This window comes from Neovison vison, chromosome 5 (assembly GCF_020171115.1).
Source record: "Neovison vison isolate M4711 chromosome 5, ASM_NN_V1, whole genome shotgun sequence".
In the NCBI taxonomy this organism is placed as follows: Eukaryota; Metazoa; Chordata; class Mammalia; order Carnivora; family Mustelidae; genus Neogale; species Neogale vison.
In genome coordinates, this window is record NC_058095.1 from 112,814,246 (window position 1) to 112,832,780 (window position 18,535).

General features: G+C 35.2%; 1 protein-coding gene across 2 annotated transcripts in view; it reads right to left on the reverse strand.

Moving 5' to 3' along the window:
• The window catches only part of DNAJC15 (DnaJ heat shock protein family (Hsp40) member C15), an 85,057-nt gene that overhangs the window by 53,862 nt on the left and 12,660 nt on the right, over positions 1 to 18,535 (reverse strand). For both annotated transcript variants that reach the window (XR_006384685.1, XM_044249798.1), the window contains exon 2: positions 2,609 to 2,660. Coding sequence is in view for 1 of the 2 variants with exons in the window: in XM_044249798.1 (XP_044105733.1) it covers positions 2,609 to 2,660 (52 nt within the window). In the remaining variant the exon portion in view is untranslated. The remainder of the gene's footprint in view (positions 1 to 2,608; positions 2,661 to 18,535) is intronic.

The window sequence follows — 18,535 nt, forward strand, 5'->3', positions numbered from 1 at the left end:
CCTATTATTTTCAAATTCTAATTTATTAAATAGAGGAAGCATTTCATTTTAACATAATTAAAGTAGTTCCTAAATTTATCAAGTTCTAATTCATGATTATAAGATTAGAAAATATCAATGTTTATGTATCTCACACATATACAATATACTAGGTAACAAAAAAATAATATCCTAGTACTCTTTCTGCCACAAACTATAGATAAAGTCCTCTCACGTATGTATATTCACACATCTGGTTATTTGTACTGGTTTTCTCAGTGATAATCACTTTGAAATATATAGAAAACAAAAATTACTTATGATTTGTACAACACAGGAATAATTTTAATGGCGTTACCTCTAAAGTAAAAAAGCAGTTATGTAAAAAATATTCACCAAAGATGTTTTCTGTCAATTTCTCACTGAGGATGACTATTCTCCTAAGAACATATTTTATTTTGGTGCTTTCTTTTCTTGGGTATCCTATTAATTAAAACTCCTCTGAGTCTTCAATAGCAAAACAGGTTCCAAACTGTTTCAAGGGTATAAAACAAAAATAAAATATTACCTGGCCAATTTACCTTTTGTGCCCTAATCAGCATATAGATCTACTAACAGTATTGTCTTTCTTCCCAAAAGTCTTGCTAGAAAACCCATTATGACACTCTGGACTTTATTCATTTCCAGCCATAACCTTCTTTGCAAATCAAGATTTCCACTGGGAGAGTATAATTATATACATCTTTTAGAAAAAGTTACCGTCTAACCATACTGTTATTCCTGGCAAACAACATTTAAAAATGAAAAACAGGATGCTATAAATGGAAAATGGGAAGTAGTCCACCCAAGCAGAAGATAAAAAAATTCTCGAGATCAAGGATAACATTAAATAAATTAAACAAGTGAAATTAAATAACTAAAATAAGTGAAAGCCTAACTCCTTTAAATCTCTTATCCTAGAGATTTTTTAAAATTTTTTATTTTTTTATAAACATATAATGTATTTTTATCCCCAGGGGTACAGGTCTGTGAATTGCCAGGTTTACACACTTCATAGCACTCACCATAGCACATACCCTTCCCAATGTCCATAACCCCACCACCCTCTCCAAACCCCTCTCCCTCCAGCAACCCTAAGTTTGTTTTGTGAGATTAGGACTCTCTTATGGTTTGTCTCCCTCCTGATCCCATCTTGAACTTTCATCTGATTCTATAATAGTACAAAGCATACCTTTTAAATTACTTCGGAATTCCTTTAAAAGCACATACAATCAGGCAGTCTCAATGAAAACAGCAAGTAAGGCCTTCAACAAGTGACATCTGGAGGTTTACTTGAATCATAAACCAGAAGATCTAGTTCCAACAAGTTTAAGTGTACTTTCTCCTAAATTCTATTGTTCAGTTATATTTGGCTCTGGAAGAGATCTGCCTGCTACTTAATATTCAAATTAGTAATAAGAACTTGGCAACAGTGTGGTATATATATAATACACATGCCAGTTCTTCTCATTTTAGAAAGAAGAATCTGGCAGAAGTACAGCATCTTTCTTTAATTTCAAATAAAAATCTTACATTTGAATTTTAAAATAACTATGTCAATAATAGTTAATACTATAACAGTTAGAACTACAATTGTTTCATGTTTATGGGCAAGTTTGTCAGAATTCCTTTCTGGACATTAGAGTCTCCTCATGAAACGTCAGTATAGTTATAATGCCAAGACACAAGACCCTGATATCATAAAGACCAAGAGAATCTGAACCACTGATCTTCTTGATTTTAAAGCATTTATTGTTAAGGTGCTTTAAAAGAGAGTTGTTGTGTGAAATTAAGTACCATATAAAACGAAACAACAATTTTTTATGTATCATTTTTTTACTGGATATATGCCACAATGGTATATAGCTTCACTTAAAAAGAAGATCCAAGAAGCAAAATCAAATCCATGGAACTTGAGATACAAATGCTAAAACAAAAAATGTAAATCTTTATCAACAAGGAGATGTTCTCAGAGAACATATGATTAGGAAATAGCTATGCAATTTAAAACTATAAGTTAATGCCTGGAAGATAAAGCAATTTTGCTTTAAATATTTATACCTATTCTTTGGTGATTTGGGCAGTAAAAGAAATTCTCCTGAGTTTATCAAAGAAATTACAGCAATGTGTTAAAAATGAAGTTACTAATACATTACAGGGAACTATGCTCATCAGAACATGCAACAGCTCAGGAAATGTGTAATCTAATCCTGCAAGGAAAAAAAAAATCAACATGGGAGATTAAAGGAATCCTATATCATTTACACTGCTTATTATTAAAGAATTTCTTTAAAGTATACTATAGCTCAAACTAAAAACAAAAAAAAAGAAAAAAAAAGCCAGGAAGGTCAACTACTATTAGGGCTAGTTTTCCTAACTTCTACTCTGTTAATTTTCTTTACTACATGGTTTACCTAGTTTTTGCTACACTGACAAATGTTCAGTGACTATACATGGAGGAAAAATGAGAATGTAGGTCTTAAAACCCAAACCTCAGAATACAGAGGGTCTCCTCATGAATCACTAGAGAAACTATTTGAAAATATTTCTCCTGCAACATTTATTGATAAGTTTTCTTTATTTATCTTACCTGCAAATGCAAGAGCCGCAACACCCAGTCCTACAGCGATCAAACTTCTTGCCTATGAAGGAAAAAATGATTATATCACTTACGGTCTTACACACTAGCTTTTTTAAAGTAAACCATTTTAAATAGTGAAAATAATTATTTTAAATAATGAAAATAATTATGTTAAATACATTTTCCTCAACCTCTGCTGTGAAGAAGAGAATTTTTTTCATCTGCAGTGTCTATGGGATTCTACCTATTGCATACTATATCAGCTAATTTTCAGTAAACTAAAATCATTCTAGATATCATTTAATTTCCATATATTTGAATTCATTCTACCCAAGAGTTTGTATGTCACCTATTGGTAAAATATTTTCTGTAGATTACTTGTTTTTAAGATTTTATTTATTTATGTATTTATGTATTCATTTATTTTGGGGGGTGGGGAAACAGAGGGAGAAGGACAAGCAGACTCCATACTGACACAGAGCCCAACATGGGACCCGATCCCACAACTCCAAGATCCTTACCTGAGCCAAAACCAAGAGTTGGATGCTCAGTTGATTGAGCCACCCAGGCACTCCTGTAAATTATTGTTAATAGTTGGTTAAATATATTTATCTTCTACAAAGATAAAAAGCACATATTTCCTTAATATTTACAATGCTCAATGGCATTTGCTATATTTAAAATTTTGACAAAACATTAGATCTATGTTTAGTAAATAAGTCAACCTGACAACAGTTAGTAAAAATTATGAATAACTTTGGGGTGCCTGGGTGGCTCAGTGGGTTAAAGCCTCTGCCTTTGGCGCAGGTCATGATCCCAGGGTCCTGGGATCAAGCCCCACATCGGGCTCTCTGCTCAGCAGGGAGCCTGCTTCCTCCTCTCTCTGCCTACTTGTGATCTCTGTCTGTCAAATAAATAAATAATTTTAAAAATCTTTAAAAAAATAATGAATAACTTAAAAGTTAATTTCTACCTTTCTAGACCAATGTAAAAATGTTTCAATTAGTCAAGAATTCAGAATATAAAATTATGAGCTCATTCTGATAAAAATCTACTTTAAATTGGTTATATACTTCATATTATTCTAGGCTTTTCTCCTTTACCATCTCAGAAAAGTATTTCAGTCACAACAGAAAAGGTTTATGCAGCAGAGATCAATGTTTCCCCCCAACATCCATTCTCCCTTTGTTCTCTAGGATCAGGAGTTCCTATTTTTAGCTGGACTTATTTCTAAGCCTCTCTTAAGTGCTGGCTTTTAAGATAATAAGAAGGGTGGTGGTATGTGCAACTTCTGAGAAGCCCTTCGGGGACAGGGGAAATGTCCTTCTCGAAAACTTCCATTCCTGCTTGCTGGAAATGTAGACATTCTTCCTGGAGCAGATCTTGGATAAAGAAGGAAAACAAATGGATGAAAGAAGGCTGTATCCTAGATTATCACGGAGCTGCCACAGCACCCCTGGACTGCCTTTATTTATGTGAGATAATAACAGAATTCTAGCTTCATAAGCCACTATTATTTCCAGGCACTTGCAACCAAATCAAATTTTGATGATACAGAATTAAATACAGACACCACAGAAATATTTCTGCCTGATTAATGGTGAGAGAGGTAAATCCACAAGATCCAGGAAAGACCATCAAAAACAAATCCAGAATAGTCTCAGTAGGGATCAGAATGGATTCATTTCACATTGGTGCATAAGTAGTAAGTTGGAGGCTGAGACCAGAGGGATGATAAAACCAAAAAGCCCTGCAAACATCTACAAGTCTACAAGTTCCATGAGGGAATACAAGTCTCGGGAAATCAAAGCTCCAAATCATCAGGGGAAGATTTTATCATGAGAAACACCAGGAAACGAAGAGCAGCTATATGAGGTGCTTTAACTTTAATATCCAGTAGCTCTCTCTTAGAAATCTAGAGCTCTTCATAGACAAGATGAAGTTTATCTATAGTTCTTAGTTCTAGTTCTAAGATACAACTTTCACAAGGCAGTATACTGGCACACTTTAGGAAAAGGAGATTTTTTTCCCCTGGCAGAGGAATGGGAGCCTAGTGCCAGCTATAAAGAGAGGCAAAATAGTTCCCAAAGTTCCTTTTAGGTTGTCTAAACAGGTTGTCCTGAACAGAAGGGAAGTGAGTACTGATTTAAAAGAAGATATTCTCTTGAGGTGTATTTTTGCTATTTTCTAGAGCTTCTCTGAAGTTATATAGTTTGAAATTTTCAGTCTTACCTTCCACTGGTTCACTTCAATGAACTTCAGTCCAAACAAACTACTCAACTATTTCATTGTGAATTATTTTCCTTCCTTAAACCTTGTTTATTCTTTCCCCTGACTAGAAATATTTTATCTTTGCCTATCCAGATAGGACTTGTTCTTGACAACACTTCAGCCTAAATATGCCGCAGAATGGGAGAAGTCATTTGTAACACATTACAATGAGCACATATCCAAAGACATATATAGAATTCCCCTACATCAATAATAAGTAGAGGGACAATCCAATAGAAAAATGGGCAAAACATCAGGAGCTTCATAGAAAAAAAGCTAAATGGTTAAAACATATAAAAAGTACTCAACTGAAAGAGTAACTAGGGGATACTAACAACAACAACAAAATGGCGCTGAAATATTAATACCAGCATATAAAGATCTCTAGCCTTTGTGGAACTTGTTCTGCCTACTGAGGGATCCTAAGCACCAAGCAACAGTATCTATACTTTGGAGGATTATTGTAAGGATATAATATAATAATGTATATAAAGGACTTAATATAGTGGGTTGGCACATAGTAAATAGTAAGTGGGAACTGCTTTTAACATTATCAATAAAAATAACTAGCTATTACTGAATATAAGTGGTATGACAGAAGTATGAATGGTGTTATGTAAACACTGAAATTTGTCTAGAGGAAAATTCATGGAAGTAATATTTGAGGTAGGCCCTCGAAAATGAATTGATTTTTTTCTAGATTAAATAATCCCAATTTTCACATTTCAAAAAATGCATATTTAAAAAATACAAAGTCTTGAAAAGTTGAGTTATTCTAATTTCATATTTTTATAAATTAATATTTTATCATTTTTATGACTTCAATTACTCAAAACACAAATAGCTGTCTCTACAATTCCAAAGAGATTTTAATTTAAAGGTATTTATATCAGAAACATTAAAGCACTAGGCATTTGGTCATTTTTCACTTTAAAAAAATTTTTTTTTTCATTTTTCACTTTAATACATAAACCTAAACTCTGTTTAGACTTTCTTCGTACTTCTGTCTTCCCTTATTTCTAAAGACCACATTATCCAAATCCTCAGTTGCCCTCTAGTTTCTGGGTGGGTTTTGCCAAGGAGAGGAAGTGTCAAAAAGAACACCAAGCATAGGTTACCAATAGCAGGCAGGACTCCAGACACTTCTGCCTACTGCATTTTGGTATAAAAGTTGCCAAGGAAAACACTGTAAAGTCAAGCACTGGATAATGCTTTACTTACTTAAAGAAGATAAAGATCAGTTCTAGTTTTATGCATTAGTCCCTTATGGCTAGTGGGTGCCCCCAGCAGTTAGCTGACTAAAGGAAATGGGCCTATAAGCACCCACCTCTCTGGTGGTATGATGGAAGGACCTTCCCCCTCCCTACCCCACACTGTCTCTAGAGTCGGAAACACTGAAATATCTGAGGGCATATGTGAAGCCATTGACTATGCTTAAGCGGAGCAAAGAAACACTCAATAAGCTCAAAACCAGGAAAGATAATGCCACAGAGGTGGGAAATCCAGCAGAGGCTATATGAGGTCTTCATCTCTTGGTAGGGAAGAATTCTGAGCCCAAGACCCACTTTTATGTGGCCAACAGGGCCACATAATACTGTGCATAAGACACAGTCCTTCCCAACAGGAAGCATTAGCAGAAAAGCAAAAGGTAGAAGGAGATCGAAGTAATGGTAGAATTTACTCCCTGCTATGTTTCCTCTTTGGCCTGTTAAAGGGCTCCTCTTCCAGGGGCGCCTGGTGGCTCAGTGGGTTAAAGACTCTGCCTTCGGCTAGGTCATGATCCCAGGTCCTGGGATAGAGCCCTGCATCAGGATCTCTGCTCAGCAGGGAGCCTGCTTCCCTCTCTCTCTCTCTCTCTGCCTGCCTCTCTGTCTACTTGTAATCTCTCTCTGTCAAATAAATAAATAAAATCTTAAAAAAAAATAAATAAAATTAAAATCTAATGAAATCTATGGATCACCCCAGAAAACCACAAATACATACACACAGCAAAATTTTTATATACTTTGAAGGGATCCAAGGATTTCTCTGAAGATTTTCAGTTTACAAGTCCCAGTATGAGACTCTCTGTAAAAAAATATATAAATAAAAAAGCTCACTAAAGTAAAAATGAGTATATCAGATATATTTGAGCTCCTACAGCACATCAGAAACCTGCCATGTAATTTCATTTTTCATTCATTTAACAAGAAAAATATTAATAATTATAACAAAATAGTAATACAAGAAAAATAATGTTGATGCCAGAGTTAACCTCTATTTCTAAAGACTAACGTTACAGAAAGATAAATGTGAAAGGCCTTGCAACCTTTAAAAACAACAACAAAACCAAACCCAGATTAGGTAGATCACTGGAGCAAATAAAAATATTCAATATATGACCAAAAACTGTGGAATCAAGTCTTATTTATCCACAGTGAACGGATAAACTATAGTACAGCTCATCAAAAACTCATTCTCCTTAATGGGATTAAAATTCCTTATTGGAAGGTGTTATATCTAATTTACCTCTTTAACAGTATTTGCAATTAATGATATTAAAATAATTTATACTTTAAAGCATAGATAATTGATAAACAAAAACATATTATTTGAAAAATGAACTCAACTTGAGATTTCCAAAAAAATACCATGTATCTTACTTACACAATCAGATTTTGTACTCTGACATAAGAACAAAGGTCTTTCTCTGGGGCGCCTGGGTGGCTCAGTGGGTTAAAGCCTCTGCCTTCGGCTCAGGTCCTGATGGGATCGAGCCCCACATCGGGCTCTCTGCTCCGAGGGGAGCCTGCTTCCTCCTCTCTCTCTGCCTGCCTCTCTGCCTACTTGTGATCTCTGTCTGTCAAATAAATAAATAAATAAATAAATGAACGAACAAAGGTCTTTCTCATAAAGTTTTCAGTGGAAATACTAAAACTATTAGCTATAAGCCATTAAGTTAAAACTTTAACCTTAACTGGTCCAGAATAAGAATATGATCAATTTCCCAGAAAAACATATTTATCTACTACCTAACCATTTTCCATTCACTAAAAAGTCATTGATATTTTTCTTTTTCAGACACAAATTGAGAAAGCTCTAAAAGAGCAATAAATTCCCCAGCCCTCCACATATGTGAACAACCCCAATGCGGAAAAGAAACTATCTAATTACAAATACAGAAAACAGGAAGTACAGGAGAGCAAATCTGAAATCTCAGCAAGTAGCTCACACAGAATTCTTAACCATACCTTTATTTGGCTTTAATTTTTAAAAGTAAAATAACATCTAGGGCTTTTAAATTGCCCATGGTTATTTGGCACAACTGGGTAAGTATCAGAGAATTCCATCAACATCTTCTCTAATTTACAACTGTTGAAAAAATTTCACATAAGCTTTATTACTACGTTATTTCACATTTACTTAAACTTCAGTATTCTATCCTCAGGCTAACAGGATCTAATTTATTTCTTTTACATATGCAACATTGTATCTGATCCAGTGTCAAGCTCATGGTATTCTTCAATTTTTTTTTTTTTTTGGTGGCTTTTTTTTTTTTTGGAATTTTTTTTCCAATTTATTTCTTTTCAGAAAACCAGTATTCATTATTTTTTCACCACACCCAGTGCTCCATGCAAGCTGTGCCCTCTATAATACCCACCACCTGGTACCCCAACCTCCCACCTCAATTTTTATTTTAAATGTTTTTTAAATAATGACTCTGTAAAGCTAAATTTCCAGTAACAGAATGACAAAAACAACACAGCAAAGACAATTTAAAAGCAAAAGGGTGAGTCAAGCATAGTGTTAGTACCACAAGGAAAGTCATTTTCTAACAACGAGGCAATAACCAATTTAAATGTCTAAAATTGCTCATGTGATTGGATTAGCATCATGGTACTTCTGTGATTTTACAGAAACTAGAGAAATGCACTTCTTTGACTTAGGAAAACTATAATATGTGCTGCAAATAAAAATAATCAGGCAGTGGTATTTAAAAAAGAAAGATGTGTATATACCTTTACTCTCACCTAGCTAAAAGTGCCATAGTTGTCATATACACACAGGAAAGAGAAGATGGTAAATGTGGATGCCATACAAGGGTTTTTGTTGTTGTTTTTAAAAATATCCACAAAGCTGTCTTGGGCAAGTTTTAGTTTTGAAATATTTGCAGACTCGGATGTATATGGGTTTGGAAAGAACATTATCTAGACCCACAGAAGGTCTAAATAAATTCTTAGATACATTTTTCTTCTCTGTACAAAATTAGGCTAGAACATACTTAAAGAAGCATATCTTTCTATAAAAGATCTTAAATGTGCAGATATAAGAACGATAAATACCATGTGATTTTACTCATATGAGGAATTTAAGAAACAAAACAAATGAACATGGGGGTAAGAAGAGAGAGAGACAAAAATCAAGAAACAGACTCGACTACAGAGAACAAACTGACGGTTACAGGGGTGGGGGTATGGGTGAAATAGATGATGGGGATTAAGGAGGGCACTTGTGATGAGCACCTGGTGTCCTACGTTAAATGACGAGTGACATTCTACACCTGAAAGTAATATTACACTATATGTTAATCAACTAGAGTTAATTGGTTATAATAAAAACTTAGAAAAAATGTATACATATATACATAAGAACTAGATCAGTTACACATCAGTTAGAAACTCTACCAACTAATTCTTTTACAACTAGTCCAGACTGGTGTTCGGAAACAGCGGTCTATGATATAGGGAAAATAGAAAACATTCCATTTGTTTCAATTCACAAATTCAGTTTTTAACAATTTCATTATGGTCACCTTGAAAAACAAAGACAATATGTATACACATAACAAATTCATGTGATATTGGCCAATGGTATTAATTCTTTTTTTTTTAAAAGAAAAAAAATTTTTTTAAAGATTTTATTTATTTATTTGACAGACAAGTAGGCAGAGAGGCAGGCCGAGAGAGAGAGAAGAAGAGGCAGTCTCCCCGCTGAGCAGAGAGCCTGATGCAGGGCTCAATCCCAGGACCCTGGGGATCACTACCTGAGCCGAAGGCAGAGGCTTTAACCCACTGACCCACCCAGGTGCCCCAATGATATTTAATTCTTAAAAATTCAGGACAACTTTAGATTTTATCTGTGAAAAATGTCAAAAAACAGTTTTCACTGTGTTACCTTTGACCATACACGAAGCATGAATACTTTAGATATTAAAATGTCCAGGCATACGCATAATAGCACTGCAGAAACCAATGAATGATAAACTCTCAATGAAATCATTGAATGGTTTCAAAATAGTTGGTGAGGTACCACAGAGATTCCTTTTCTTACACTGCCAAGTCTGACTGAAGAAAAAAGTCTTATGTCCACACTAAACGGTATCAGAAGAATATTATGGCTTCTGATGTCTGTTGGCCTTCAAATCTGCTTAATATCATCTCCTCCTCATCTTTAACTCATACCATTCCCCATTTCTCTTTGCCTTTAGTATTCTAAATTTGTATTCTTTTATAAGACTTCATGTTTTTCATCCATGTGGCAAGCATGAACTACCTCAGTCTTCCACTCTGATTATCCATACCTTTCACCCCTGAAAGTATGGGCTTTGAAGTTAATCAGGCTCAAAATCCAAATCAACATTTACTGGTTCTGTCACCCTAAGCTGATTTGTCTGAACCCATTTCTTCATCTATACAATGGAAATATGAATACCTATGTCATAATATGCTCAAAATAATTTATGAAACAAGGTTATGAAAAATGACCAGCACACTGTGTAAATGTGGCAGATCTCTGCTACTCCTTCTTTACTCCCATGTCTATACTCTTACTCCGTCCACTTTGCTCAGTCCTCCTGGAAAATTCCTACTTACTCCTCAACAAATGGTTTCAAGGTTATCTCCCAGGGAAGCCTTCCCCACCCATCTCCTTACCCAAGCAAACCTCTTTAGTGCCTTCACAGTATTTAACAGATCTATTATAACACATGGTACACAATTTAATAATGGTTTTACCTGTCTATTTCACTTTCTAAAATGGGAGCTTTCTGGAAGTAGGGACTATTTATCTCTTTGGATTTCCAATACCTAACAAAGTACCCAGTACAAAGTAGCTTTTTAAAAATTTGTATAATGAGATGAAAATGACCTTAAGAAGCTTCCCCACTATACAAATGGCTTTTAGAATCTGTATGATTTATATACTGCATTGTGTGTCTACAAGTGAATGGAATTATATTTGAAATGGGAAAAGAAATGGACAGTGGTCATCAAATTTCACTAAGACACTAACACATAATCAAGTCTCTAAACATCCTAGACCAGGTAAATATATCTAACAATCTCACAGATGACCAAGAAAATGAAATAAAGAGCTGTGTGTCAGTTAAATTTCATTACAAAAATCAAGATAATTCACAGGTCCATGTAGGAAAACATGAAAAGACTGAATTGTTTTAAGAAAGAAAATAAAGAAACTTCCAATAAAAGAGTTAGGTACTTTTCAAGTAGCTATTTGGAGGCTATCTCTCATCTTTGACTGGTTGACTGATTTCAATAAATACTCAGTGAGTGCCTACTGTATTATATGCCAGTCCCAATTCTAAGTTCTGATGATTTATCAGACAAAATCCTTATCCTTCTGAAGCTACACTTTAGCACAAGAAACAGACATTAAACAATATAAATCAGAAAAATATACAATAGAAAGTGTTATGTGCTGTAGAGAATATTAAGCAGGGAAAGAAGTGGGTGTGTACTTGTATACTGAGAGCAACAAATTTAGATAGAGTAAGCAGGGAAAGCTTCACTGAAAAGGTGATTTTTAGGGGGAAAAAAAACCGGAAGGAAGTGGAGAAGCCATGCCAGTGTCTAAGGAAAGATCACTGGGCAGGAAGAATAAGAATGAAGGCCCCAAGGGAAGGGACATACCATAAGTAAGCCTGGTGTGTTTAAGGAATACCCAGAAGGCCAATGTGCACAGAGCAGAAATTGACAGAGTGGGAAGGATTATGGAATGAGGTTAGAAGGTAACATGGGGACAGATCATGTCAGGCCTTAGGGGTCAACATAAGGATTTTAACTCTGAGTGATACGAGACATGACTGTTTTGAGAAGAAGCCTAACATTATCTTATTTAGAATTCTAAAATTCACTAGATGTCATGTTAAGAATAAACATGTCAAAGCCAGAGACAGGGAGATGACTTAGGAGTCTATTAAAACAATCCGAGAAATAATAGTAACTTGCACCAAAGGGATTAGTGATGAAGAAGGGGAAAGGTAGTTTGCTTCTGGATACATTCTGAAGGCTTTAAGATTTGTTGAGAGATTGGAAGTAATGAGAGGAGAAGAAACAGTGTCCAATGATAGATGAATGGATAAAGAAAATGTGTGTGTTTGTGTATACACATACGCACAATGGGATATTATTCACCCATAAAAAAAACACAAGCAAATTCTGGGATTTGTAACAACATGGATGAACCTGGAGTAAGTACATTATGCAAAGTGAAATAACCCAGACACAGCAAGACAAATACTATATATGATCTAACATTTATGTGGAATCTAAAAAAGCTGAACTCATGAACTCATTGGAGCGGAGATTAGAATGGTGGTGGCCAGGGGCTGGGCATAGGAGAAATGGGGTGATGGTGGCCAAACTTGCACTTATGAGTAAGTTTTACACCTGAATTTGCCAAGAGTATGTCTTAAGTGTTTTCACCACACACATACACACACACAATGTGAGGTGATAGATGTGTTAATTAGCTTGATATACATATACAATGTATATGTATATCAAATTATACTGTATACCTTCAATATATACAATTTTATACAATATATACAATTTTTACTTGTAAATTATAATTCAATAAAGCTGGGGTATTAAAAGGAATGTCAAGGTTATTGCCTTAAACAACTGGAAGAATGGTGTTGCCTGAGAAAAAAAATCTGTGAGAGGACTGAGGTCAGAAGAAAGGGAAGTCATCAGCTCTCTTCTGGACTTTTTTTTCTAAAAACATATCATGATGAAAATGGTAAATAAAGCCCAGGCAAAGCGGTATGTGAATTCATAACACCTGGGGAGAAAAAAAGTTCTCATCTAAGAATGGAGAAGAAGAATGAGCAGGTTGTTTCAAAAAACATTCTTTCTTTGTTATATTGCAGTGACTCAACTCTCAAGGGTTAATCACAAGCAAATCACTTTCTGCTGAACTCAGTGTTTTATGCTGCCTTATTATTTGGTTCAATTTCTACAAAGAAAGCTCTTTGAATTTAAACAGCGTAAGTGAATAAGAAAAAAGATAGGAAACAAGAAAGACTGTTGGCAAATCAGCAGAATTTGGGAAAGAAAGGTATTGCACATACAGATCAAAAGAAAGAGAAGACAATTTATACTCAAGAAAAAGTGTCAGACATGATAAAATGAATGACATTAGGAAGAGAATTTTTACAATAATCATTCCCTAAAATCTTCAAGCTGGCATGAATTTCACAGACTTTCATATCTAAATTGGACCAGTACACATTAATTTACTTAGCCTTTACCATCCATTGCCAAAAACAAATAGATGTGAAACTCTCAAATACGAATTCCCCTGAAAACCTTAAATTAAGCAAAAAAGGAAAGACAAAGTAAACTACATCTTTATTTGCTCCACTTTAAAGTCACTTGGTTTATTTTTAACTGCAGGCAAGCATTAATTTCTATACCGAGACTAGAGAGTAAATAAAATGGCAAAACAAAAATAAAGCAAAACAATAAAATAAAACCAAAAGCCAAACATAATAAAAAACAAAACTCTTAGGCTTGGCCCAATTGAGTATTTCTCTAACTTCTAAAATAATTAATAAAAATTCCCCAAACTTATAACCTCGCTATACATAATGATTTCTTTCTTTCTTTCTTAAATGTATTCATTTGAGAGAGAGAGAAAGAGAGAGCACAAGCAGGGAGGAAGGTCAGAAAGAGAGGGAGAAGCAGACTCCCAACCAAGTGGGAAGCCTTTACAGAGGACTCAATCCCAGGACCCTGGGACTATAACCTGAGCTGAAGGCTGATACTTAACAGACTGAACCACCCAGGTGCCCCTACATAATGATTTTTTAAGAATAATTTTTTTTTAAGATTTTATTTATTTATTTGACACAGAGAGAGATCACAAGTAGGCAGAGCAGCAGGCAGAGAGGGAGGGGAAAGCAGGCTTCCTGCTGAGCAGAGAGCCTAAGGTGGGACTCAGTCCCAGGACCCTGAGATCATGACCTGAGCTGAGGGCAGAGACTTAACCCACTGAGCCACCCAGGCACCCCAAGAATAGTCTTTTAAGTACTGTTTCTTCAGTGATCCACTTTCTTGTGATCCACCTTGTCTCCACTTTCTCCTAATAAAATAAGCAGCTTTCTTTGTTGATATTAAGTGTGGCTGGTTGAAGTTCTGCCCCCATATCAACAGAGCTGTGGATGCCTCAGAAAGCACGAAGAGCTCCTGGGCTTATCACAGGTTTGCCCAACAAGATTGTACATTTGGTTACAAGTCCTTAAACTCAAAGGTGGTTCATTTCCATGTCCATTTGGTTAGGTCATCAATGCAACACTGATGGAGGTGTTGCTGTGTGGATTATTTCGAACACGTGGTTAGTGTTTACTATCAGTTGCTTTTAAAGGAGTTTATCTTTGATAATATTGTAGGCCTTGTACAATCAGTAGAAAGGCCTAAGAACAAAACTGAGGTTTCCCTCAGGAAGTAGAAATTCAACCTCAAGAATAAGCTACTGTCTAAGTCTCCAGCCCTCAGGCCTGCCCTGCAATTTTTTTTTTTTTAAAAGACTTATTTATTTGAGAGAGAAAGAGAGGATGAGCAGGGAGGGGAGGGCAGAGGGAGAAAGAAAAGCAGACTCCCTGCTGAGCAGAGAGCCTGATGCAATGTGAGGCTCAGTCCCAGGACTCCAGGATCATGACCTGAGCCAAAGGCAGGTGCTTAACTGGTTGAGCCACCCAGGCACTCCTGCCCTACAAATTTTAGACTTGCCAGTCCACACAATTACGTAAGCCAAATCAGCAAAATAAATAAATAAATAATACAAACTACAAAATAAATAATACAAAATACAAAATAAATAAATAATACAAAATAAATAATACAAAAATAAATAATACAAACTACTATTTATCACAAATAAATAAATAATACAAACTACTTGGTTCAGTTTTCTGAAAAATCCTGACTGATAAAGATTTCTGCAGTGTTTCAGGATCAGAAAATAAAGCTTTTAGTTATATGCCCTTAATCTGTTCATTGTTCACTAATTCATCCAATATTCAAACATTTAATCTGGTTGCCTACTACAGGACCAGGCACTGCACTAGGGGTAAAGAAACAGAACAGTAAGATGACCTCACAAAAGTTATAAACTGATTCAAATTTTTAAAACAAAAAATGTATGTCTTCAAATTTTGCTAGCCTGCTTTAATTATTTTATCTATAAATGTATCTAATTCCTTTGAGAACTTACTAAATTTTTAGCCAGAAATGCTTCCTGAATAATAAAAGTATGCTAATACTACTTGTTAATGATTCTCAAAAGTTGACACATAGGACATTACCATTCTTAAGCTCAAATTTTAAACCAGATAAAAACATACTCCAGTTTCTTTGCAAAGGCACATGGCTATAAATCCCATCCCTTTCTTCATCTTGCTATATTAACGTGCAGGAGCATTGAGGTTAAGATCCACTGCTTTATACAATTTTACTGAGATAACAGTGTGCAGAGAATAATGTAGTGCACAGACTTTGCTGGTGTTAACAAGGTTCATCAGTCAATTTTGGAACAAGGATGCACTAACCAAAAACCCTAAGCATATAAAATTATAGTCACATAGTAATTGGAATTATCTAAAAATTTGTAAAAACTTTTACTTTAACTTTAGATGGGAAGACTTCATTTTTATATCTTCATTATAATTTAGTCAATGTAGTAGGAAGCAGTGGAATGGAGAGGCTAAAAGATGACTTCAGCAGATACTTGACCAGGGGGCACCAATAAGACACCTGAACCTACTCTTACACATTTTCCCTGAGAGCCGGCCCCACCCTCTATCTGGACCATGGCACTTTTTCTCAAAATACTCTCTCTCCTCTGAAGATGCTGGCTGTGAGGAAGGGAGCGGAGGTACCTGAGTCATATCCCCACTACTCTCACTGACTCTATTTGTCCCTGCCCTTCTGTTTCACCACCCTTCACTAAAAGAGATGATCAATCCCTATCCCTAACACAGAAGGGTGTTTGATATATGGCTTTTCAGCTACTAAACAGCAAAGAGGAGAAATGGAACTACTCTAGACAGGCAGCAAGATCAAGTAAACACCCAAGTAAGAAAGAAATCAATGCCCCTGGAATCTCCCCTATTCCAATAGCACCACCTCTCTACCTCCCAGTTTATTTCTGTTGTGATCCCAGACTACAACTTCATGATCTGTCTCCCCTACTAAATTATAAGCCTCTAGAGAGCAAGAAGTAGGCTTTATTCAACTTTGTAGTCCCAAAACAGAGTATGGGTCAAATGAGTGACAGGATGGATGCCTATGGGGATAGATGGTTAGACAGACAGATGGCCAGGTGGCTGAGTACTCTGCTTCTGGGTAATAGATGGCTTCTGAGAAGAGTCCAGATAAACCTGAAACACCGAGTCAAGGTTAGGCCAAGGAGGAAAATGGAAAGGTACTAGGACAAAAAAAGGTTAGAAGATGGGGAACCTGAATTCTGATTAAGGTTTGCTCTTAATTCACTGTGAACTTAGGTCACCATGAGTGAATATGTCTCTGTGTTGGAGAACAGGGATCATCTATAAACTATGTTAAATACCTATAAAATGTTAAATCTAGATTAGATTCGTTGCCTGTGAAATAGTTAAACAAATTCAACCAGACAACTTATATAAAGTCAACTTCCATCTATTTAACAATATGGAATCATCTCATGATTAAGCAGATCGACCAAAAGCAGGTAAGATCTTCAAAGCAAAATTCTAATCAGAAAATTAACTCAGAATGGTACTGAAAAACAACTATCACATTTGGAAAAGATTTGTTAAGAAGTAAGATCCAGTGTAGGCTCTGCATCCTTGCTTTGTGTTTCCCAATGCTAAACACGTCAAATCTATAAATGTAACTTTTGAGACTTGTTCTTTGATCTGAAGCTTCAGATACACCTGCTCTCAAAAGCTGTGTCTTTTAGGCACTCAAGGTTCATTTAGGTCTAAGAGTTGGTTTCTTTAACTTTCTTCACTGCCCTAAATTTCTCTTTCAAGTTTAAGGAGTATCCTTAGTTCTGTTTCTAAAATTTGGAAGAAAGGGACTTTTTCACCCAATGGATATCCTTTACCATTTTATTACTGTACTTTTATTAAATTATTTCTTTTCCAGTGACTTCCTGAATCAAGAGTTCTAAACTATCCCTAAATTAAGGTCTAAACTTTTTAGCCTTTTTTTTAAAATGAGCTTTCCCCTCCCCACACCTCCACACTCCACACCTACTTCTCCCCTCAATATATTTATTTGTTGTCTCTTTCTGGAAAATTTCTATTGACTGTTTTAAAAGATGCAAGCAGAAATACATTATTCTAGATACAGAGACACTATACTTTTATACAAAAAGATATATTTCTGTTTTATTTTCAACAGCTTCCACAGGGTGTCCAATGTTTTGCTGGCATTTCTTACTACAATGCAGTAAGTCAAAGTCACAATTATAGAGGTGAAACAAAAGACAGAAAACTAGCATAGAAAAATCCACATTTTCCAGAGGAAGACACTGAAGTCCTGAAAAGTGACATGCCTTGCCCAAGTTATAGCGGGGTTATCAGTGTCTGCTTTAGAACTAAAATGTAAGTATTTTAATTCCATAGGGGCCCCTATGTCTTCAACCAACAATTTAAAATTAGTCCCATATTCTTCAAATTATAAAAACCTGTCAATCTTTCCATTGTAAACTCATATTTGATTAAACATCCCTATCTGACTTTAATGACCATTCACAAAAACCTTGTCATGTCTTATCCTATTTATTAGTTTAATTACCTAGAAAACATATTACCATTTAATTATCTAATGCCAAACTAGATCCTAGCACCAGTCCTTGATGCCCTTGCTTCTTATAACTCCCTACTTTTTCACAAATTTGATCTTCCCTCACCCACCCCCAAGAAATTGTATTTTCAATATTCTTACATTTAATATAAAATCACCCAGTTTGTTAAGTATGGAAATAGATTACACTGACCACTTTAATAAGTATGTAAGTGAAATCACTCTTATATCCTTAAACTTTTCTTCTAGATAGGGACATGTGGCAATCTTGTCATTCTTCCAGTACAAAGGCCACTAATGAGAAGCATACATTTTAGCCAACAACTCCAAGTCTTACAAGTTGTTGAGGGAGTGAGTCAGTAAAAAAAATCTCATGAACTGATGCTAGATGGGACAGATGGGACAATCTGTCTTGAGGGTAATTTCATCATTGGAATCAACAGCCTTAAATATATTCAAGTCATTAGGCTCAGTAAGTATAATTTTAAAAAATTATCTTTAAGAAAATAATCAGAGAGGTGCATAAAAACTTACATATGAGAATATTCATCACTGCACTATTCGCAATATAAAAACTGGAAACAATTTGAAT